Genomic DNA, 22,473 nt, shown 5'->3' on the forward strand with positions numbered 1-22,473 from the left:
GGCTTAAGCTATATGGGCTCTAGGAACAGTTCTGAGCCCTTAAGTCTATGAAATGGTTTCCTGTTTATCAAACACATTTTAATTTAATTTTCATAATCCTATGAATGGAATATTATGCTTTCCGACCTTCTCTTGGAAAACTTGAGGCTTAGAAGGATTGAGTTGCTCAAATCCAGGTCTGGCCCAGTCCCTTGCCCTGGCTATCTAGCCCTATATGGCTTAAGCCTCCTTAACTCTGCTTTCTCCTGTGGACTAGTAACAGAGAAGGGACCGGGGTAGGGTGGAGGGTGACCAAGTCACAGGAACTCCTAGGCAACTCCTGCCAGCTCCAGAAGATACGCTTGGGTATCTCATCCTATAATGTCCAACCTGGAAGAGACGAGGAGCTTGTCTTATCCATGCCCTTCCTTGTTCAGGATGGGGCTCTGAGAGTGGACAGTGTTCCCACAGGGAGTTTGGGGGCAGGACTCTGCTGGAGTTCAGATCTCCGGACTCTTAGTCCAGTGCACTTTTGACTGATGTTAAAAAGAATGGTCAGAACAGGATTCTATTCTAAAATGGAGCCTGGTGAATGGGAAAAGGAAGCCTTGGTTTACTTAACACTGAGCAGCTGGATGTTCTCTAGAGCTGGACCACAGGGGGTGGCTCACCTGGAGCCGCAGCTCTGTGAACCCTGGGCTCTCTCCTCTGATGTAGGATGAGCACTTGTTCCTCTTGGCTTCATCCATCCTGTGATGGTCCAGGCTCCTGAGACGGAAGTCCTGAGGAATTCCTCCCATGAGTCCCCACCATACTTTCTCTGAGAGGTGGCCCTGCCATCTACAACATGGATAAAGGCAGGGGACTGAAAGTGGCTGACAGACTTTCTCCTTTGATCAGCTTGCCCTGCTCTGGGAGAGGTATATGGCTGTCCCACAGCCCTGGAGATACCTGCCTGGACTCTGGCCCACAGTGGCCATAGTGGCCTTCCTGAGTGCCCAGGCCGAGAGTGGTGGGACCATCCAGAGCAGCGGACACCTGAAAGAACACACAGGGACAGCTTCAGATAAGGATCCCACAGTGGAAGAATTAAAAGGAAAAAAAAAAAAGAAAGTTAACTTCAGATGGCCAACAGCCAGAGACCCCAAACAGAGGAGAGCTGTGCAAATGGCTTGGTGAGGACAGCCATCACGGCCTGTATTGCAGGATGAACCCTGTGTGACACAAATGAGGTAAACTGAGGTTTGGGTGTGTTAAGGGCTTGCCTGAATCTGCCCAAGAGTGGCACCTGGTCTCTGCACTAATCGTTCTAGAAAAGAAAGGGGGAGGGGACACTTATAGGAGGTCTGGCCAGAGTCCCTGTCCCTATCCTGATAGCTCAGTAGTCCTCAAATGGAGATGATTTTCACCCCCAGGGATATTTGACAATGTCAGGAGACCTTTTTTGGCTGTCACAATGGGGGGAGGGGCTGCTGCTAGCATCCAGCGGTAGAAGCCTGGTAGGCTGCTAAACATCCTATAACGCACAGGACAGCCCCTCACAACAAGGGATTATTCGACCCCAAATGTCAATAGTGCTGAGGTGCAGAAACTGTGAGCACACACCCAAGGCGAGGGAGGGCGGGGCAGCTGAGCAAACACCGGCTCACTGCTGAGGCCGCCAGAACTTTGGCGGGTGGATGCCCCTGCCCTCCACTCCCAGGAGGGGCTGTGTAGAGTGCCTCCCAGTAGCCCAACTTGAGATGTTCTGAGCATCTTGTCATGCTGGCTCCTACCCTGGGTGAGGTGTGTTCCTAACAGCTGATCCTCCTTGAGCAATTTCAGAGAGAAGCTTATAAAGCGTTTGAAGAGTTTGGTAAATGACAACTTCAGAAGCACATAAATACTTTCATAAACACGGGCCTTGTAAACCCAGTCAGCGCGGGACTGTTTATAGGCTGTCCTCGCCCCGGAAAGCCCAAGTTGCGTGGGGGAAGGACCGAGCTCACCTTTGGTCCTTAATTTTCAGATTCTCCTCTCAGCTTGCTAACTATCTGGCAATTTTTCTTTTTGTTCTTTTTAACCCTTCCCTGTCCACAGAGTTTGCTATTGACCACCTGGAACCTGTTTAGGAATCAGAGGGTCAGAATGGGCTGTCCCTGGGTCCTGTGCTACCCTCCTAGGTTCAAAGAGCTGTGGCTACAAAAGGAATGGCCCTTCAGCTCCACCCATGGATCCCGAGCTCGTGGACCCATACTGGCAGGAGACACTTCATAATGATGTGGTCACCAATCGCCTGAGGCATTGGCTGTGGGACACCTTCTACCCCCATGGCCACCAAGTTGTGCACAGTGGGCAGGCAGGTCTTATCCTTAGCAGCCCCATTGAGAGAGTCCCAGGATTCTTTGCTAGTCATAGCCATAAACCATCATCAAAGATTGTCCTATTAGCCTAGTCAATATTTCTAAAATACCTGATGGTTTTCAAGTCACTTTTACTTCTGTTTGATCCTCCTCGTACGTGTGTGAAGCAGGCAGGACAGGGAGATGATCTCTACTGTTCCGACGAGGACCATGAGGTTTCCAGAGGGAAGTGACTGCTCAATATCACAGGAAAAATTATCAGTAGATCCAGGATTTTAACCTAAATTCTGGGTACCTGGACTTGACTTTGGTAGCATGTGGAAGCAGCAGGACAAAGGCATGGGTCCGGGAACCCTGGTTGCAGATTCAAGCTCTGCTACTCACTGCCTGTTCACTTTTTAACCATTTTGAGCCTCAGTTTCCACATCTGTAAAATGGAGGTAATATCAGCCACCTCCCAGGATTGTTGTGAAGTGGAAGGTGAAACAACTCTGAGCCTAGCGTATGATTGAAGCTCCATGAATTTTAGTTCCCTTCACTCCCTTTTACCACCTCAGTGGTCCAGGCATACATGAGCAGCTATGAGGGATGGGGTAGTGGGTGGGATGACAAGTGGCCAGACTGGGTTCCTCAGGGGAGGGTAGGCAGAGAGTGCAGGAGCCAAATGTCATTCATAAAGACACTCCCAATTTATGGGATCTGACTCTTTGAAGAGGCAATAAAATGCATATTCTGCTAGGAATGACAACAGCTGAGAGTCCTGACTTAGCAAACTAAATTTGACTTTTTTTTTTACGAGGCAAGGAATTCTAGATGGGTAGGAAAAACTCACATTCTAATGAGATTAACTTTCCAGAATAGGAATAGGCTTTCCCAAGAGTCAAAGATGTGTAACATGCCAACACCCCACGGAGAGTGTATATAAACTCCACAGAGAGGTCTTGAGAACCCAGAACCTGAGCTCCTTGTCAGCTGTGCCCTTCCTCTGCTAGCATCATGGCCACCCAGATCTGCACCCCAACCTTCTCTTCTGGGTCTGTCAAGGGCCTTTGCGGCCCAGCAGGCAGCATCTGTCGGGTGTCCTCCATCCGTTCTGTGGGCTCCTGCAGGGTCCCCAGTCTTGCTGGGGTTGCAGGGTCTGTCTCTTCTGTTAGGCTGGGCCTTTCAGGTCTTGGAAGCTGCTTGCCTAGCTCCTGCTTGCCCGCTGGGTACCATTCCTCTGGCTTTGTTGGGACTGGGGGCTGGTTCTATGAGGGTTCCTTCAATGGCAACGAGAAGGAGACCATGCAGTTCCTGAACGACCGCCTGGCCAACTACCTGGAAAAGGTGCGCCAGCTGGAGCGGGACAACGCTGAGCTGGAGTGCCGCATCCGAGAGTGGTGCCAGCAGCAGGAACCCTACGTGTGCCCAAACTACCAGTCCTACTTCAAGACCATCGAGGAGCTGCAGCAAAAGGTGAAGGGGACCTGGGCCCTCTCCAGTTGGGCAACCCAACCTCTGGGTGGGGTCTGTCTCATTATAAGGTCTTCCTAGATAGGACTGCAGTTTTTAGGGAATTCTCCCAGTAGGGTATGTTTTTCTGTCTGGGGTCTTGGTTTCCTGAGGGACCCAGGCATCTCTGCTAGTTTCTTGCTTGTACTTGCCAACCAACCCTCACTGCCCCTCTTGGCTTCACCTTTAAGAAGAGAAGTTACATTTACCAAGCCCCTACTTGATACAGGCCCTGGGCCTGATGCTTTCCTGTCTGTTGGTTGATTTATTATTCATCTTGGGGTATTACTGGGCCCATTTAACAGATGCAGAAGTTGAACTTTAGAGATGTTCAGTGACTTGCCCAAGATCACACAGGCTGTGAGCATTGGATGCAGAGCCTGAACCCAGGTCTGCCCAGTTCTGTCCACCTCACCCTCTGCCTCTCTGGGGGCTACAGATGCAGGGCTGATGGCCACTGGCACCCTTGTGATGCCTCTGCCCTAGGGCTGATGCTCCCCTGCACAACTTGGGTCAGGGCTCAGGGTTGGAAGTGCTGAAAGCTGTTGATTGTATTTGGAAGCATGACCTCTGTGAGATGGGCCATCTCCTCCCCATCCACCCCCCTACTGCCGGGCCTTCCCCAGCTCATTGGGAGCCTCTTGTTCTCCAGATCCTGATGACCAAGTCTGAGAATGCCAGGCTGGTCCTGCAAATTGACAATGTCAAGCTGGCTGCTGATGACTTCCGGACCAAGTAAGTGGGCCTGATCAGGGAGGGTTTGCTGTGCCGCTCCCTTGCCTCTGTCCCTTACCTTGGGGAGCTGGGGAGCTGGTGAGGTGGAATAAGGTCACACTGAGCTCCAAGCAGGAAATCTGGCACTAGGGCAAGGGCAAAGGCATGTAGTGCTCCCCACCCCTACCTGGCTGGAAGCCCCGGCCCTGCCCGTTGCGGGCTTCCTTTGTGCAGACTTGGCAGGGTTCTGTGTGTGCAGATACGAGACGGAGCTGTCCATGAGGCAGGTGGTGGAGGCCGACATCAACGGCCTGCGCAGGATCCTGGACGAGCTGACCCTGTGCAAGGCCGACCTGGAGATGCAGGTGGAATCCCTGAAGGAGGAGCTTATGTGCCTCAAGAAGAACCACGAGGAGGTGAGGCTGGTGGCACCTTCCACAGTTCCCCATCCAGTATAGGGAGCCACTGCCAGCCCTTGGGCGTTAAACAGTGACAACCACTTCCATAGTAACACCAGCTGGCATTTATTGATGGCTTGCTGTGTGCCAGGAACTATATGGTGTACTTTGTATTCTATCCTCGTTTCATTTCATATCTCATTTCATCCTCTCAACAACCCCGGGAGGCATATACTATTACAAGATCCATTTTACAGGTGAGGAAACTGAAGCTCAGAATGGTCAAGTCACTTGCCAAAGATCACACAGAGCCCACATTCCTGCCCATGACAGTAAATCTCCATTTGGGCCACCACTCACAGGGCTTAGTAACAACAATTCTGTTTGTCTGGTGTTTTATATTATCTTGTTTAACTTCTCCAAATCCCCAGGAGTAGTGGGTATATGCTCATGAGGAGACCGAGGCTGAGAGAGGTTAAGTCTCCTGTGTAATGTTACACAGCTGGCTGCTGAGGGAGGAGGGTTTGAACCCAGCTCATTGAACCCTACATCTAGCATCTTTTTCACCACCTGTGCCCTCTTGTCTTCTCTCTGCAGGAAGTCAATACACTCCGCTGCCAACTTGGGGACCGACTGAATGTGGAGGTAGATGCTGCCCCACCAGTGGACCTCAACAAGGTCCTGGATGACATGAGATGTCAGTATGAGGCCCTGGTGGAGAATAACCGCAGAGACGTGGAGGCCTGGTTCAACACCCAGGTGGGCTGGGGCACCAGGACCACAAGCTTTTGGGCGTGGGGGCTAACCTGTGGTGTGGCTTCACTTGTTCTGACCATGCTCTGCTCCATGTCATGTGCTTTAGACCCAGGAGCTGAACCAGCAAGTGGTGTCCAGCTCAGAGCAGCTGCAGTGCTACCAGACGGACATCATTGAGCTGAGACGCACGGTCAATGCCCTGGAGATTGAGCTGCAGGCCCAACACAGCACGGTGGGTGGCCTCTGCCTGAGTGACTGGGGCTTTCATGGGGCAGTTTCTATCACAAGCCATGTATACAGACATCCAGAGCTGTGAGTTTTTGGGATCCCATTGACAGCTTTCTCTTTCTCACTGCAGCGGAATTCCCTGGAATCCACCCTAGCTGAGACGGAGGCTCGCTACAGCTCCCAGCTGGCCCAGATGCAGTGCCTGATCACCAATGTGGAGGCCCAACTGGCGGAGATCCGCTGCGACTTGGAGCGGCAGAACCACGAATACCAGGTCCTCCTAGATGTCAAGGCCCGGCTGGAGTCAGAAATCGCCACCTACCGCCGCCTGCTGGAGGGAGAAGACTGCAAGTGAGTGGCCCATGGCACTGGGGAGCCAGGCTTGGAGGAAGGGCTCACCTAGACCCAGTCGTAAGGCCACAGCAAGGGCAACAAAACCTGAAGTCAATCCCTATGCAGTACTGCACAGGTGAAGAGGGCTCAATCAAAGCCCTCTTGAGAGTCCTTCTAGTCTGGGTTTTGGTAATTCTCAGGGGACAAGCCAACCCAACAGACACAGCGTCCTCCAACAAACATCTGTCTGAGAGTTTCTGGTCTTCGTTTCTGCAACCCTAGTCTCCCCGCCTTGGGTATTTTAGAGGTCACCAAGGGTCAGAATTAACTCAATGGCAATGGGAATCTGAGGCCATTCTTTGTCATTACCCATCTGTCCCCATTGACTCCCCAAATCGGTTTAGCACAAATCTCAGTCCAATACCTTGATGCCAAATGCACCCTGAAATGATTCCATTTCCTCAGGCTTCCTGCCCACCCTTGTGCCACGGAATGCAAGCCTGCCATTAGAGTTCCTTACCTCCCGAGCATGTCCTGTGCCACGAGTGTGCCCTGCACCTCAGGTCCCCAGATCAGCACCCAGATCCGCACCATCACTGAGGAGATCCGCGATGGCAAAGTCATTTCCTCCCGGGAGCAAGTGCAGTCCCGCCCGTTGTAAACAGCACGTCTGGCCCCCCAGGGCAGGCCTAGACCACAGGAAAGAGGACACCCCTGTGGCTCCTGGCTGCTAAACGACCCCACACTTTCCTAGAGGGTCCCCTGCTCTGCAAATTTTTCTACTAAAATTCTTCTTGTATTGTGTTTCTGGACTTAACTCTGCTTTTACGCCATGCAAAATATAACCAGGTTTCACCAAGAAATTTGCCCAATAAAGTGTGTTCTCTTGGCATAGCAAACTCAATCCTGGCTGAGTCTGTTTATTCTCATGTGGTGAGTTGGTGGAGTGTTTGGTAAGGGGTTGTGATAACGTTGTGGATTTGGGTTTCAGGCCCGTCTTCTCTGGCTCTGAGTGGAGGGACGCATGGGGATGGTCCAGAATATTGCACAGCCGGGGCGGCCCAGGCTGTGGTCCATGACAACAAACACTGACAATCCAGATGGAGGCTGGCCTTAACCAAGAGCCCAGGTGGGAGGCCAGTCCACATGGCTCTCACCTCTGCCCTTTCCAGGCCCTCTCTCTGATTCCCACCCCTGCTCTGGAGTCTGAGGCCCACAACTCCCAACTGTGGCCAGCTGCCCAAGACTGGGGAGAAGAGAGGTGGGGAGTAGGCATGCACAGAGCCTCATCACATCCCCATTTGGTGGCATGTGCATGGAGCAGCCAGAGGTGGACACAGCTCAAGCTGACATGCCACTGCGTCAGAGCAGGCCAACCAAATGCACAGGGTGATGATCTAACAGCGAACCACGCCATCAACTCCTCACACTGTGAGGTGCCTTCGCGTTTTATGAGCACTCTACAGTTCACAGGGTGCATTCGCAGCCTCTTCTCATGCACACAACCAGCCCTGTGTGGTTGTAGGCATTTATTTATGCGTTTCCACTTAGCTGTCCATTGAATTGTCCAGAGCATCGGCATGAGCTAAAGAAGCCCCCTGAATTTCCACCTTACCTGCACCCTTCCAATTTATTCCACTAACTGATGTGCAAGCCAGAATTCAACAAGGTTGTGGGGTAGGCATCGGCTGGTCCAAAGTCCCACAGCATGCAGCAGACTAACGATGCCATCTCAGGACTTTTGACTCCTATTTCATTGCTCTTTCCATGACTTCAAGAAAGAGATTACATAAAACATCATTATTTTGTAATGTTTCCCTGGAGTGAATACGATACTTTATTTTAAGGTCTGATCTTTTTTGTACTTTCCAGATATGATATCTTGCTGTCTCTCTCAGTCACACATACTCACACATCAATTAACCAGTCAACAGGTATGTACTGAACACCACCTGTATGGGAAACCCAGTGCTCATGCAGGGGCGCGTCTAGGGAGAAGCAGGGGTGGGCAATAGCTGGGTACAAATAGTCGATAGTGGGCACAGTTGCCAAGGAGCTCACTTCTGCTTAGAGACAAGTGCATGCACACGGTATTAGGAACAGCACCAGGAATAGCAGGAGTGGGTGCAGGGCAAGCTTTGGGGTTCTAAGGAGAGGGAGATCATTGAGAGTTGGAATGACCAGGGAAGGCTTTAGGGGAGACTTGGATTTGATGCAAGCCCAGAAGAATGGGTCATCAGGTATTATGGATTGAATTGTGTTCCCCCCAAAATGTGTATCAACTTGGCTAGGCTATAATTCCCAGTATTGTATGGATGTCTACCATTTTGTGATCTGAGGTGATTATCCTATGTGTTGTAAATCCTAACCTCTATGATGTTAATGAGGCAGGATTAGGGGCAGTTATGTTAATGAGGCAGGACTCAATCCATAGGATTAGGTTGTATCTTGAGTCAATCTCTTTTGAGCTATAAAAGAGAGAATTGAGCAGAGAAGACAGGGACCTCATTATAATCAAGCAAGAAGAGCCAGGAGTGGAGCAAGTCCTTTGGACTTGGAGTCCTTTGCTGAGAAGCTCCTAAGATCAAGGGAAGATTGATGACAAGGGTCTTTCCCCAGCGAGAGAAAGCCTTCCCCTGGAGCTGGTGCCCTGAATTTGGACTTCTGGCCTCCTAAACTGTGAAAGAATAAATTTCTTTTTGTAAAAGCCATCCACTTGTGATATTTCTGTTATAGCAGCACCAGATAACTAAGACACCAGGTTTGGCAAAGCAGAGAAGAAGGAGGGCAAAGGGCATTTTCGGGCATGGCCACATGTACCCATGGTATGTTCTGGGGGCAGCATGGACCCCATCTGAGCTGTAGGGAAGTTTCTAGGATACTTGCTAACCAGTGTTAGTTCTTGCTAATAAGTGGCTTTAGGTAGCTATTTCATTCTATTAAAAAGAATGCTGAGAAAGTATCGAAATAGGCCAGGGCAATTTATAAGTTACTTTATACCTTTAAAAAGACTTACAGGGTACATCGTAGCTTTAAAAATATTACTTACACGTTCTATAAAATTATCTTAAAAATCTTACCAAGAGTATTCTAGCCATACCTTTGGCACTGAATTGGCTTGTGAGCCCTGTTTCCCTTTGGGCAGAACGGCTTTTGGCCCAGAGAACACTGCTGTTTCACACAGGAGCTGATTAATCTGGGCAGATGCTGCTAACTAGGCATTCTTGTTGTTGTGTGCCATTGAATCAATTCCAACTCATAGTGACCCTATAGGACAGAGTAGAACTGCCTCATAGGGATTCCTAGGTTGTAATTTTACAGGATTAAGTCCTGGGGTACTAACCGGAAGGTCAGTGGTTTGAATCTACCAGCCGCTCCTTGGGAGAAAGATGTGGCAATCCTCTCAGTTAGCAGCTGAGTGCTTAAACACTGCACCACCAGGGCTCCTAATAAGGCATTAATATGCCTAATCCCTTTCAGTTCTCTCTGCCTCAGTTTCCTCATCTGTAGGAGTAGGAGTAATAAGACTCACTTTGTTAAGTGTCTTTCCCTCCCTTCTACTGTTCCTTCCTCTCAAATTTCTTTCTTTGCTTCCTCACGGGCATCAGCACACTTTACCATGAGCAAAGCATTTATGCATCCATTAACTCATCTACTCATTATTCGTAATGGGCTTTCTAGAAGTCTAGCACTATCATGGACATCATGGAGGCTGCAAAAGAAGCATAAGGCTAGTCCTTGCCCCCCAAAACTTAGTCTTCCTGGGAAGATAGGGCCAAAACACAAGTCAGTTGGAGAACAGCAGTTAATTGCAGGTGAATGAATCAGCCACGCTCACTGCTACGTGCATTCAGAGTTGGGAGGGCACTGTGGGGCTGGGGCAGTGGGGTGGGCTCCAGGGAGAAGACCTGGCTCAGCCTGGGCCCCAAGGTGCAGTGGGGCAGGCCCAAGGTCTGGGGCTAGAAGACCTGGTCTTTTGTCTCCGTGGGAAGACTGTGAAGACCTTGGGTAAGTCATTCACCACCTTGATCACAGGTCCTCTTGTGGGAGTCAGCACCCTTTTATCCACATGTTACAGAATGTGTGAGGGGCTTAAAGGAGATAGTGCTCCTTGAACAGTTGTACAAATGCTAGTTCTGCCAACTCTACTCCCAGCTTATTAGCTGTGACACCTCGGGCAAGCTACTGGAACATTGTAAGGCTCAGTTTACTCAGCTATTAAATGGCAATATTGATAATGCCAATCTCATACGGTTGTTGTGAGGATTAAACGAGATAATCATGGAAAGGGCTCAGCCAGGGCCTGATAGGTAGGTACTAAGCGCTCAGTGAATGGTGGCTGGTACCATTCGCCTCCTTACTATCAGCACTGTGTGGGGAGAGCCTTCAAAGCTGAACAGTGCTCAAAATCCCTTCCAGGCAGCTCAGGTGTGGAACCTTCCCTGGGAGACCGTGTGAGCCCTCGGATTGTGCGAACAGGATGGGGCTTCCCAGACCTTCCCTGCTGTGGCTTCTCTGGGCCCTGTAACACATGCCCAGAAGCTGTGGGTCTTCAGGGCTGGGGCGGAGCCCTGTACCCACATGGGTGGGGAACGCAAACACTCAGGGAGGCTCAGCCAGGATCTCGGCTCAGCTGCGTCCTTTGCACTAGAGCATGAATTTCCAGGGAGGAGAGGCCGAGGCAGCCAATGCAACCCTGGGATTGCACCGGGTGAGTGCCCTGACACCAGGCCCCTGGGTATGGGAAGGGCATGGTGGCTCATGGGAGCTCTGTATCTGAGGGTCCGGAACACACACTCCTGGCCGTGGGATGGTGGCCTCTGTTCTCAGAGCCTGTCCATGCTCCTGAGTGACAGCTGCTCAGCATTGCCAGTCTCAGTACAACAAGACCCCACTCGTGTGGGGACTGGCAAACAAAACAGCTGCCACTGGTGAGCACTTAACGTGAGCAGGTGCTGTCATAGATGCTTCAAACGCATTCACTCCCTATAGCGGCCCTAGAAGTGGGTACTATTATCCTCTCCTCATTTTACAAAGGAGGATACAGAGAAATTATATCACACGGTTGGTAAGCGGTGGGTGCCACTTACCAACTGTGCTAGGTCTCCTGGGACACTGGAGGGTATTAGTCATCGCTTGTGGAGCCCACCCAAATTCTCCCCTTTCTGTTTTCCAGAGAGCCTGATCATGTCCAGCAGCCTGTGATGGGATCCTGGAGCAGTGGATGAGGCAGGGTGCTGTAGTGGACAGGGTGAGGCCAGATTTGGGATGGCATCTTGGCTCTGCCACTCACGTGCTGGGGGCACTTAAACAAACTTTTATCTTCTCTGAGTCTTGGTTTCCTCAACTTCAACCGAATCAAGTGCTGTGGAGTTGATTCCGACTCGTGGTGACCCTGTAGGAGAGAGAAGACCTGCTCCATAAGGTTTCCAAGGCTGGAAATCTTTACGGAAGAAGACTGCCACATCTTTCTCCTGCGGAGTGGCTGGTGGGTTCAAACTGCTGACTCTTTGGTTCACATTTGAGTGCTTTAGCCACTGTGCCACCAGGGCTCAGCTTCAAGAAGTGGATAATAAACTTAGCCTCGCACGGGGCTTTGAACTGGTTCATTGCAGTTCCACAGAATCACCTGGGGATCTTGTAAAAATGTAGATTCTGATTCAGTATATTGGGGAGGGAAATGAAAATTCCCAGCAGGGGATCAGACCAGGAAGAACAGGTTTGAAGCCCTGGTCTCACAGAGTGATTCTGAGGATGAAGTGAGGCTACGGATGGGGAAGCACTGAACGTGGCACCTGGTACACTGGTGGTGCTCAGCACATGGTTGTTCTCCTGATGGGAAGGTGATTGATGCCCCTAAAAGAGTAAGCAAGATTCCAAACCACAGGCCAGATCTGAAGGCAAGGTCCGCAGGGTTCTACCTGGTGTGGCCCCATCCCTAGCTCCACCCTCCCTTTTCTCTCAGCTCTGCAGCACCGGCCCTCACTTGCTTGGCAGAGTGAATTTTCTGGAAACACAACCCATCCTTGTGAAGTTTTCTGGTTTCACCCAACTCCTGTAGCACAGACAAAACTCTGAAGGTCAGGCTCTTTGTACCTGTGAATCAAGGCCACTTCTCTTCTCCCACCACCCAAAGGTGACCAGAAGGGCCAGGAAAACACGGCTGTAGGCCTTGTCACAGGCAGGTGACCAATTAACCGTCCTATGGTCTTTTTGGCTGTAGCTGAGGGCTATACAGCCAGAACAGCTTCACTAGCAAGAAGGGGAGTGGGCATGTGGCCATCGAGGCTCTGCCATATCTAGGGTGACCAACTGTCTCATTTTGCCCATGATTGAGTAGTTGCCTGGGATATGGGACTTTCGACACTAAAACCAGGGCAGTCCCAGACAAAATGGAATAGTTGGTCATCCTAAGAGTACTTTCTGGGTCATTTGAGAGCCTTCTGTGTCCCATCTCCTGGGATAAGAGGCCCCTACCTTCCTAAAACAACCAGGCTGGCTCTCCCATCCCCAGGAGACAACCCAGAGGCCTCCTCTATGCCCTTGGGCCCATAAAAGGAGAAAAAGCTGGAGAAAGTCAAGACAGTGGCTGGACTCCCACGCCTGCTTAATGAGGCTGAGGTTTGGGCCCTGATGACAGGACCCTTTGAAGAACTGACATAGACTTGGTCTTCTGGGCGACATGGGGTGGTGGAGATGAGTCTTGACGTAGCCACAAACCCATCGGGGCTCCTTTTTTACAAGGCCAGGAAATGTTCGTACGAAGCTAAAGAACAGGTTAATGAGGGGTTCTGATAGAAAGTGGTATTAACTTTAATGAGGAGAAAACACTTTGTAAAGGCCAACACCCACTGGGGCAGAGATATAAACCTGGGGTCGGAAGCTGTTTCTCTGTATTGGGGGTTCCTGGACCCAGGTCTATCACTTGTGACTGCCCAGCTGTGAGGCCATGGCTTCCAAATGTCTCAAGGCCAGCTTCTCTTCCGGGTCTCTTAAGGGCCCAGGAGGGGCCATTGGGGTCTCTACCCCTGTGTCCACGATGTACTCCAGCAGCTCCTGCCAGCTCCCGAGCCTCTCCTGGGGGGCCCGGAGTTTCTCTGCATGTTCGACTGGGCTGGGCAGAAGCAGCTGCAGGGCCGCTAGCTGCCTGCCTACTCTTGGCCTCCCCATTGGAGGCTTTGCCACTAGCTACAGCCTGGGTGGGAGCTGGTTCGGGGAGGGTGTCCTCAACAGCAACGAGAAGGAGACAATGCAGGTCCTGAACGACCGCCTGGCCAACTACCTGGAGAAGGTGCGCCAGCTTGAGCAGGAGAACACCAGCCTGGAGGGCCGCATCCGTGAGTGGTGTGAGCAGCAGGTGCCCTACATGTGCCCGGACTACCAGTTCTACTTCCGAACCATCGAGGAGCTTCAGAAGAAGGTAAGAGGTCCAGGGTGGCTTTGGCTGTCTGGAAGACCGGTGATCATTTGTGATGGTAGCCCTGTCCCCATAGGGCACTTTGTAGGTCACAGAGCACGTTCACATGTGGGGCCTCATTTGTTCCTTCCAATAATCTTATGAGAGAGGTATCATTAGCCCATTTTACAGATGAGAACACTGAGGCTTATGCTGGTTAAGTACTTACTCAAGGCAACCTAGCTGGCAGTTGGTAGAGCCAGAATTTGAACACAGGATCTACATACTAATGGGTCCCTGTGACCTTTAGTATTGAGCTTTAATTTTTCCTTTTTTTTTTTTTTTTCAAGGTGAGGGAGTTAGATTTGATGTGTTTGGTACAGACCAGGTTCTCATAACTAACTCAGGCCAGATATGAAAAGCTTGTCAGAGAAGTTTCCGTCTTGCCCAGCCCATAGTCCCTGAAAGTCACGGCTGGCTCCTGGGAGGGATCATTTATGACCAGAGAAACACAGAGTTCTCCAATGTTAGTGACCTGCCCTGGGCCTCCCAGTAGGCCAGGAGACAGGAAGGAGCCTTGTCCCGTTGTACTGAGACTTTGCTGCAGCATTTCCATGCCTCCCTTCTCTGATCCCAGGTTACAGGTCACAGATGCATGGTATTGGAAGAGACCTTAGAAGTTTTCTAGTCTGACTGCTTTCTCATTCAACCTATGGAATACCCATGAGGCCTCAGCTGCCGAGAATCTGGGAATGGGTGACTCCCTGCTTCCAGAGGCAGCCTGTACCAGCTCTGACCAGCAGAACATGCTTTCTTTCACTGAACTCCTTTATTTCCCCAGACCCTGAGCACCAAGGCCGAGAACGCCAGGCTGGTGGTGCAGATTGACAATGCCAAACTGGCTGCAGACGACTTCAGGACCAAGTGAGTTGTCTGAGGGGAAAGGACTGATGTCCTCCCTCCTGTCTGCCCCTTGGTCAGACACTGATAGAACTGGTTATTGGTGATGCCCAGACTCAGGGTTTTGGCTGCACCAAGTCACTAACACAGGACTCACAGCACCAGGCCAGTCTAGGGTGGGAGCTGACTTAGGTACAAAAAAGAAATGTGGGGTCAGGTACCCTGTTCTGTGACTGCAGGTATGAGATAGAGCTGTCCATGCGGCAGCTGGTGGAGGCTGACATCAACGGCCTGCGCAGGATTCTGGATGACCTGACCCTTTGCAAGGCTGACCTAGAGGCCCAGGTGGAGTCCCTGAAGGAGGAGCTGCTGTGCCTCAAGAAGAACCATGAGGAGGTAAGCATGGGGGAGTGGGTGAGCATGAGGGAGCAGATGAGCATTGGGAACAGGCGAGTATGGGGGAGGAGGTGGGCATGGGGGAGGAGATGACCATGAAAGAGCGGGGGAGGAGATGACCATGAAAGAGCAGGTGAGCACTGGGAACAGGTGAGTATGGGAGAGGAGGTAAGCATGGGGGAAGCAAGTGAGCATTGCAAACAGGTAGGCATGGGGGAGGAGGTGGGCGCGGGGGAGGAGGTGGGCGCGGGGGAGGAGGTGGGCGCGGGGGAGGAGGTGGGCGCGGGGGAGGAGGTGGGCAAGACAGCTAGGAAGCTGGCACCGACCCTGGTTCGTATCATAGGAAGCGAACTCACTGCGCTGCCAGCTTGGTGACCGGCTCAATGTTGAGGTGGACGCTGCCCCACCTGTTGATCTGAACCGTGTACTGGATGAAATGAGGTGCCAATATGAGACCCTGGTGGAGAATAACCGCTGGGATGCTGAAGACTGGTTCATCACCCAGGTGGGTACCTGTAGCCAGTCAGGGCGGCAGGGACCCATGGTAAGAAACACAGAAGTAACCCTGGGGTGCTGAATCAAGGAACCTGAGTCTGAGTCCCAGCTCTGCTTTGATCTTGCTGTGCAACCTTGGGCAGGTTGCTGTCCTCTGTGCATCCGTGTCCCCAAGTGAGAAATGAATGTGCTGGGCTGGGTGATCTGAAAGGTCCTTTCTGGCTTGTGATTCTTAGTGGCCTTTGCAGACCTCTGAAGCCGAGTGCCCAGGGTTCCTAACCAGGTCTTGTGTGTGTTTCAGACTGAGGAGCTGAACCAGCAGGTGGTGTCCAGCTCGGAGAAGCTGCAGTCCTGCCAGGCAGAGATCATCGAGCTGAGGCGCACAGTCAATGCCCTGGAGATCGAGCTGCAGGCCCAGCACAGCTTGGTGAGCCCTGAGGCTTGAGCAGAGTTGCTGCTGGACCAAGCCTAGCAGCACACAAGCCCCCAGCGTCCATGCCCTGACCACACAGGCAGGCTTCAGGGCTTACTTTCTTGAGAATCAGGGCTTTTCTGTGCAGAAAAGAGGGAATGAAGGCCCAGCCCCGAGGCACAGACCCCCAGTGATAAAGACAGAAGACCTAGAGCACCTGGCATGTCCTGGCAGTAGCTCTGGTATTTGTGTAAGCAGGTGTACCTTCTGAGTAATTATCAGTTACTCAGAGATGTCACTGAGTGGGGAGATACTCTCTAGGAGGTCACGGGGGCTAATTGGCTCATCTCAAATGAGATGTCTGATTGGGGAACTACAGTGGCTCGTCCTAGTTCAAAGTAATTCTCTGAGCTTCTGCTCTTGGCTTCTGAGGCTGAGATCCAGGTGGATTAAGTGCATCATTCTCACTCCTCTGACCTCTAACTTTCCTCCTCCCTACACAACCTCACCCCTCACAGAGAGATGCTTTGGATTCCACCCTGGCTGAGACCGAGGCCCGCTACAGCGCCCAGCTGGCCCAGATGCAGCACCTGATCAGCAATGTGGAGGCCCAGCTGGCTGAGATCCGGGCTGACCTGGAGCGGCAGAACCAGGAGTACCAGGTGCTGCTGGATGTCAGGGCCCGGCTGGAGTGTGAGATCAATACCTACCGGGGCCTGCTGGAGAGCGAGGACAGCAAGTGAGTATCACTGCACATTCCCTCGACTTCCGCAGTCCACAAAATTCTGGGGAGTCAGCCTGGTGCCTGGGAAGAGGCCAGCATTAGGGGGCCACTGTCCTGGCTGCTAGTTTTGGTCTTATTACAAATTTATCATGTGATCCTAGCAAGCCCCTTCTCCTCTCTGGGTCTGTTTTCCCATGAGTAAAATGAGGGAGTAGGACTGCTGGGTGGTCTTCAAGGTGCCTTCCAGTTTGTACCTGGGAGACCAGGGTAATCTGAACATTTTCTTTCTCCTAGGCTCCCCTGTAACCCATGTGCCTCCAACTATTCACCTTCCAAGTCGGGACTCCCCTGTCTCCCGGCGGCCTCCTGTAGTCCTGGCACCATCCGAATGAGCTGCAGTCCCCGCCCCATTTGTGTGCCCTGCCCAGGGGGTCGGTTCTGAGAATGACTGACCCAGAAGGCCAAGGCCATTGTCTCCAAGGCTTGGGCCTGGTGTCTATTCAACCCTAACAGCCCAATCCCCTCTCTCTTTGGGCAGAGCTCAAGACCTGGCCCTGAGAGGGCTCACAGAAATTTCTCAAAGCCAGTCACTAAGCCTGGCTACCTCTGAAGGCCTCAACTCCTTATCATTTCAATGGGTGCTGGGCCTCTGTTCTCAAGCTGCATCCTGGGTCAGGTTTTCCTTTTGGGTGTTGTTCCAGTGGGTTCTGAAATGCAATAGAGGGCTTCTGTTGATGGAACAATAAACCACATTTGCTCTGGCTCTCGATGCCTCATTTGCCTCATCCTAGCATTGTTGGTTTGTGTCTCTACTGGGTTCAGAGGAATGACTCTTGTGCAGATGAATGAAAGATCTTCTACCAAGTGTGACTTGGGATGATAGGGTCACTGTGCCCCTGTTTAGGGGATGGGATGATTAGAGGCCTATAGTGAGGTTTTCCCAATAACTGTAATTTTTGCTTGGCTTTCCTGATGAAGATCTTTCTTCAAGGTTCCAATACGGTGACAGGTGTTATCAGACTTCTTTTCCCATCCCTCTTAGTATACATGGTCACCCTGGTATCCCATATGTAGATAAAACTGAAAGCAATATAATTTGAAGCATTTTAGGACATGTTTTGCCTCATGACCTTATAAAAGCAGCAATATGGTGTCCCATGCCCAGGGTACTTTTAAACAAACCCTCTTCCGGTGTGGCCCTTTCTTGTGGTCATTCAGCAACCCCCTTCACAGTCCATATCCTGTCACAAGTAGGAGATGGGGGAGTGAGCCTACCACTGTGACTTCTATCATAGAGATTCCGAGGCTCATGCCTGTTCTTGTGTGCTCTTGGCATCTGATGAGACACACAGTGCCTTTGGGTCCCAAGGCATTTCCACATGGATGTGGGATCCCCCAGCGTCTTGTCCTAAAGATTATCATTTGGGTCCAGGATGTCCTCCTACTAAATTCCATCAATCCCGCATGCAAAACAGAGAAGGGTAAAAGTAAAACTTCCTAAGACAGAAAGGAAGGCAGATTATCCCTAGATGGCTAGGTGCTCTTCATAAGACACGCAGAGTAATTGCTGAGAAATGTCAGTGATGTCGAGAGAGTGGTAACAGCATGGAAGCTGAGCAGATCGGTGAGAGATACCGACAAAGGTAGGCTTGAGACCCCCTCAGCCTTCAGGTGGATGCCCAGTATAGCTCACCCTGATTCAATTTTAGAACGCTCTACTTTCTAATGCCCCATAAAGGAGGGCCTTTGGGTCTTTGGTTTTTCTCAGCCCTCTTGCTCCTGGCATTCTGTAAAACCTCAGCTTCAGCCTTCTTGGAACACCTTGGGTAGTTTGCTGAGGCTTAGTCATTCAAGGGAAGGATAGCCTCAGGATCATTCACTTCACTCAAAAAACCCTTACCTAATGCCTCCAGGAAGTGTTGGTACCAAGGCAGGATTGCTCGAGGGAGGCATGGGATGGGACAGGAAGAATACCCACTCACTACTTCTTTTTTCCTTTTTACCTCAGTGGTGGGAGAAGGCCAGGTAAAGGAGACCATGATGTTAGTGCAGTGAACATGGGCTTTGGAATCAGACCAATCTGGGTCCAAATCCTGGCCTCGCCACTGACTGCCTGTGGGAGTTTTAGTAGGTCATAGTTCCTTTCTCAATCTCAGTTTCCTCATCAGTAAAATAGAGAACGTGACACTTCTTGTGCTATAAAGCCTCTAATGCTTTGCGGAGCATATGCTGGGCATTTGAAACCTGGTCTATATTGTTGACTCTCTATCCTAGCTGGCTGCCTGGATTGCCCTGAAGGTAGGCATCCACCTTTTGCCAGCTCTTGGTTTCATTTCTGAGATTTCTTTCCAAGCAGTAATGCCAGGGTAGACTGGGACAGCCAAAGTGGATATATAGTACGTGATGAATTATCAGGAGTCCCTGGGTGGTACAAACAGTTAATGTGCTCAGCTGCTAACTGAATGGTTAGTAGTTCCTGTCCACTAAGAGATGCCTTGGAAGCTTATGCTTTTTAATTATCAAAGGCCTGATGACACATGGGGTCACCAAGATTCAGAATCAATTTGAGAGAAACTGGTTGGGTTTTGATATATTATTCAATTCTGACACTGACCAAAGTCAGTGGGGGAAGCCTCAGTTAGCAGTACATGGATGAGCACATGAACTGTAGTTAATTCTGTTTAACATAAAACTCACTCTTCCTCTTTATGGCATTCTTTGTGGCACAAAAACCAAACCAAACCCACTGCCGTTGAGTCGATTCCGAATCATAACAACCCTAGAGGACAGAGTAGAACTGCCCCATAGAGTTTCCAAGGAGCACCTGGCAGATTTGAACTGCTAACAAAATTGTGGCACAAGCCCCTTCCAAAAAAAAAAAAAAAAACTTCCAAGCCCATGCTAAATCCCTCCAAGATGGCCCCAATCAGATCATGTGTGGCCCTGCCTTTAATTATTATTTACTTCATTTGCTTGTGCTTTTTAATTATCATACTGTTACCATTCAGTCAGAGGTCCTCAGCCTCTAGAAATTCTGATTTAATTGGTCTTGGATATGGCCTGGAGTCAGAATCCTAAAAAGCTCTCCAGGTGATTCTAAAGAGTACCAGACTCGGAAGCTGACTGTACCCACTTGCTCTGTTACTGCCTTTCCCAGACCCACTTCTTCATCTGTCACTGCACTCCCGACCTGGAATACTGGCTTGAACCATGGTCTTCTGTGGCTTCAAACACTGCTGATCTTCTTCATCACACCAACTCTGATGTGAAACTCAGTCCTTTCTTCATAATGGAAAACACCGCTCATGCCAAGCTTTTGAATTTAGCGGACTTTGCTGAAGATTCCTTGGGGACCATCAATCTCTCACCACCTTCCTGTCTTTCTCTTCATCTCATTCCTTTGAAGTTCAACTTCTTTTCCCTCTAGCATGTAGAATAATTTCCTCCTCAAGGCGCTTGGGGTCCTACCTTTCATGCCATGTCCTCATTAAGATCTTTTTCAAGTAAAGACTGTTCTTAAGAGGAGTTCTGGGGGCAGCTTTTAAGAAGTATATGTTCCCATACCTCAGTGGTTCTCCAAACCACCTGGAGGACTTGTTAAATACAGATTGCTAAGCCCCATCTTCAGAGTTTCTGGTTCAGTAGGTCTTGGGTGGGCCTGCGAAACTGCATTTCTAACCTGTTCCGGGGTGACGAAGATGCTGTTGGGCTGAGGAACACACTTTTGAGAATCACTCTATACTCTGTTACAATAAGAGCTATCTTAGGAGATTTTTGTGAGGAATAAATGGATAAATTAATGCCAAGGATGCAGCATAGTGCTTGACACTTACAGACATTTAATCAGTGCTCATTATAATTTTGAAGTATATTCCAATAAGTATCATTCCACATACTTGGTATTGTTATTACCAATACCACAACTCTCATTTGTTGTGGGTTTTAAACTGTTCCTGTCGTGGCATTAGGGCTTTTTTCTTCCTCAGTTGCTTTGGATTGCTAGAAATGTTTGAAAGAAGGAGTAGCTAGGCTCCTCCTTCCATCCAATGCCACCATCTTCTCTAAACAGTTAATCTCAATGAAGGTACTGGAATTTATGGAATAATGGGTGTTGCAAGCAAAGTGAACTGAGAGGTTACTTAATATCACTCTTTCAGTTCATGTGAGACTGAGGCCCAGAGAGGCAAAGTGACTTTCCCAAGGTCACATAGGAAATTGTTGTTGTTGTTGCATGCTGTCTAGTTGATTCAGACTCAAAGCAACCCTATAGACAGAGTAGAACTGCCCCATAGGGCCTCCTAGGCTGTAATCTTTACAGGAGCAGATCATCAGGTCTTTTCTTTCATGATGCCACTGGGTGAGTTTGTACTGCCGACCTTGTGATTAGCAGCTGAGCACTTAACCATTGCACCACCAGGGCTCCTTACATAGCAAATTAGAAGGTAGCACCTCTATCTTGACTTTTCTTAGTCAGGGAATAGTGATGGATGAAAATTTCCCCTTCCTGCCCCTTTACCAACACTTCTGGGAATACACAAAAAATAAGACAAGCACTTATACTCAATATTATACTGAGAAGATTGTTGTTGTTGTTGTCTTGTGCTGTTGAGTCGATTCAGACTGATGGTGACCCCATGTGTTGCAGAGTAGAACTGCTGCATAAGGTTTTATTGGCTGTAATCTTTATAGAAGCGCATTGTCAGAACTTTTCTTCTGCATTGTTGCTGGGTGGGTTCGAACTACCAACCTCTCATTTACCAGCAGAGTGCAAATTGTTTGTACCACCCAGGGACCTTGTATTGAGATTAAGGAATTAATGTCTATATAACGAACACACATTAAACATGAAGCGTGGGAACTCACAACTATTGCAGCCAGGACTGAGAATCGCTGGTTTAGCATGTTACTTTCTTGTATAATTGGAGACACTTGCTCTGGATTTCCTGGCTTAGGACTGCCCAGAACTGCAAGTATGGCTTCTCAAGGGAGCTGAGTCGTGTCGCTTGCAGTCTCTAAGGTCCTGAAGTGAGTCCTGTCTGACTGCCAGCTCAGAAAGTAAAAGTTGAGCTTGTTCCAGCTTGTTCAACCCCAGTCTGTTCAGCAAACAATAACCGAATACCTGGCAACTGTGTGTGAGGTGCTGCGGTAATCGCAGGTGAGGAGCCAGAGATGGTCAAGATAGAGCATCTGCCTCACAGAGAGGCTTGTGACGTTGCTCTGCTTTTCCAGGAGTGAGCTTCTCATCTCTCCCTTTCTCAGTGGGTTCCTGATGCTCTTGCTTCCTGTTTGTGTTTTGAGTTTATTCTCTCCTCCCTGATACTGCTTTCTGCCCCTTGCCGGGTAGACGTTGCATGTTAGGAAGACTCAGAGGCTCTTTTCCATCTCCCTGGGTGGATACAATCTCGCCCATCTCCCTGGATTTATACTACTTCTAGTATCGGTGTAGCTTCTGCCACCTACACATTTCCTTATTAAAGGGGCCAGGTCTCTTCTCACAGGGAATGTTCTCGTTAAAAGGAGCAGTTGCTACCCCACAGAACTGTGGCCTTTCTCAGGGCTGGAACAGATGGGGGCGCGGTAGGCCAGGCCACTGAGGTTGGCTGGCAGCCCAGCCTTAGTAATGAGAGCCCAGGCTGGAGTTGGTCCTTTGAAGATGTGTCCTGAAGCTCTGCCCTAGACATCAATAACAGAAACTCAGTGTCCTGCTTTAGCCAAATGACAAGCTTGGCCACTTTTATGAGGAAAGGAACCCCTTATAGGATACCAAATTACAAATTAATTAGCTTCCTCTGAGGCTAAGTGTAAACATCAACACCACCCCACGAAGACTTTCTATCATGAGCCCCCTCACTGCAAGGGTATAAAGAGGCCCAGGCAGGATGTGGTCTGTAGACACTGGTGATCCAGGT

At 50.1% G+C, this 22,473-nt stretch overlaps 2 protein-coding genes across 2 annotated transcripts; both read left to right on the forward strand.

Annotated features, from left to right (window-relative positions):
• The first annotated feature begins 3,317 nt into the window (after positions 1-3,317).
• KRT36 (keratin 36) lies at positions 3,318-6,902 on the forward strand. The gene is made up of 7 exons (XM_003414733.3): positions 3,318-3,776; positions 4,465-4,547; positions 4,786-4,942; positions 5,522-5,683; positions 5,787-5,912; positions 6,039-6,259; positions 6,707-6,902. The coding sequence occupies exons 1-7, from the start codon at positions 3,318-3,320 to the stop codon at positions 6,900-6,902; spliced, it is 1,404 nt and encodes a 467-aa protein (XP_003414781.1).
• A 6,251-nt stretch (positions 6,903-13,153) lies between these two features.
• Positions 13,154-17,136, forward strand: KRT35 (keratin 35). Its single transcript, XM_003414732.3, has 7 exons — positions 13,154-13,661; positions 14,479-14,561; positions 14,777-14,933; positions 15,277-15,438; positions 15,730-15,855; positions 16,359-16,579; positions 16,859-17,136. Exons 1-7 carry the CDS (start codon positions 13,191-13,193, stop codon positions 17,004-17,006), a joined length of 1,368 nt encoding a protein of 455 aa, XP_003414780.2. The 5' UTR covers positions 13,154-13,190; the 3' UTR covers positions 17,007-17,136.
• Positions 17,137-22,473: the final 5,337 nt, after the last annotated feature.

The sequence above is a fragment of the Loxodonta africana genome, chromosome 18, assembly GCF_030014295.1.
Source record: "Loxodonta africana isolate mLoxAfr1 chromosome 18, mLoxAfr1.hap2, whole genome shotgun sequence".
Taxonomy (NCBI): domain Eukaryota; kingdom Metazoa; phylum Chordata; class Mammalia; order Proboscidea; family Elephantidae; genus Loxodonta; species Loxodonta africana.

Bases quoted from the DNA above. Each gene is read 5' to 3' on its own strand.
- KRT35 (XM_003414732.3), top strand. From the start codon at position 13,191: ATGGCTTCCAAATGTCTCAAGGCCAGCTTCTCTTCCGGGTCTCTTAAG. The intron at 14,934-15,276 runs GTAAGCATGGGG...TTCGTATCATAG, and splicing joins TCAAGAAGAACCATGAGGAG to GAAGCGAACTCACTGCGCTG. The intron at 16,580-16,858 runs GTGAGTATCACT...TCTTTCTCCTAG, and splicing joins CTGGAGAGCGAGGACAGCAA to GCTCCCCTGTAACCCATGTG.
- KRT36 (XM_003414733.3), top strand. From the start codon at position 3,318: ATGGCCACCCAGATCTGCACCCCAACCTTCTCTTCTGGGTCTGTCAAG. The intron at 4,943-5,521 runs GTGAGGCTGGTG...TTCTCTCTGCAG, and splicing joins TCAAGAAGAACCACGAGGAG to GAAGTCAATACACTCCGCTG. The intron at 5,913-6,038 runs GTGGGTGGCCTC...TTCTCACTGCAG, and splicing joins TGCAGGCCCAACACAGCACG to CGGAATTCCCTGGAATCCAC.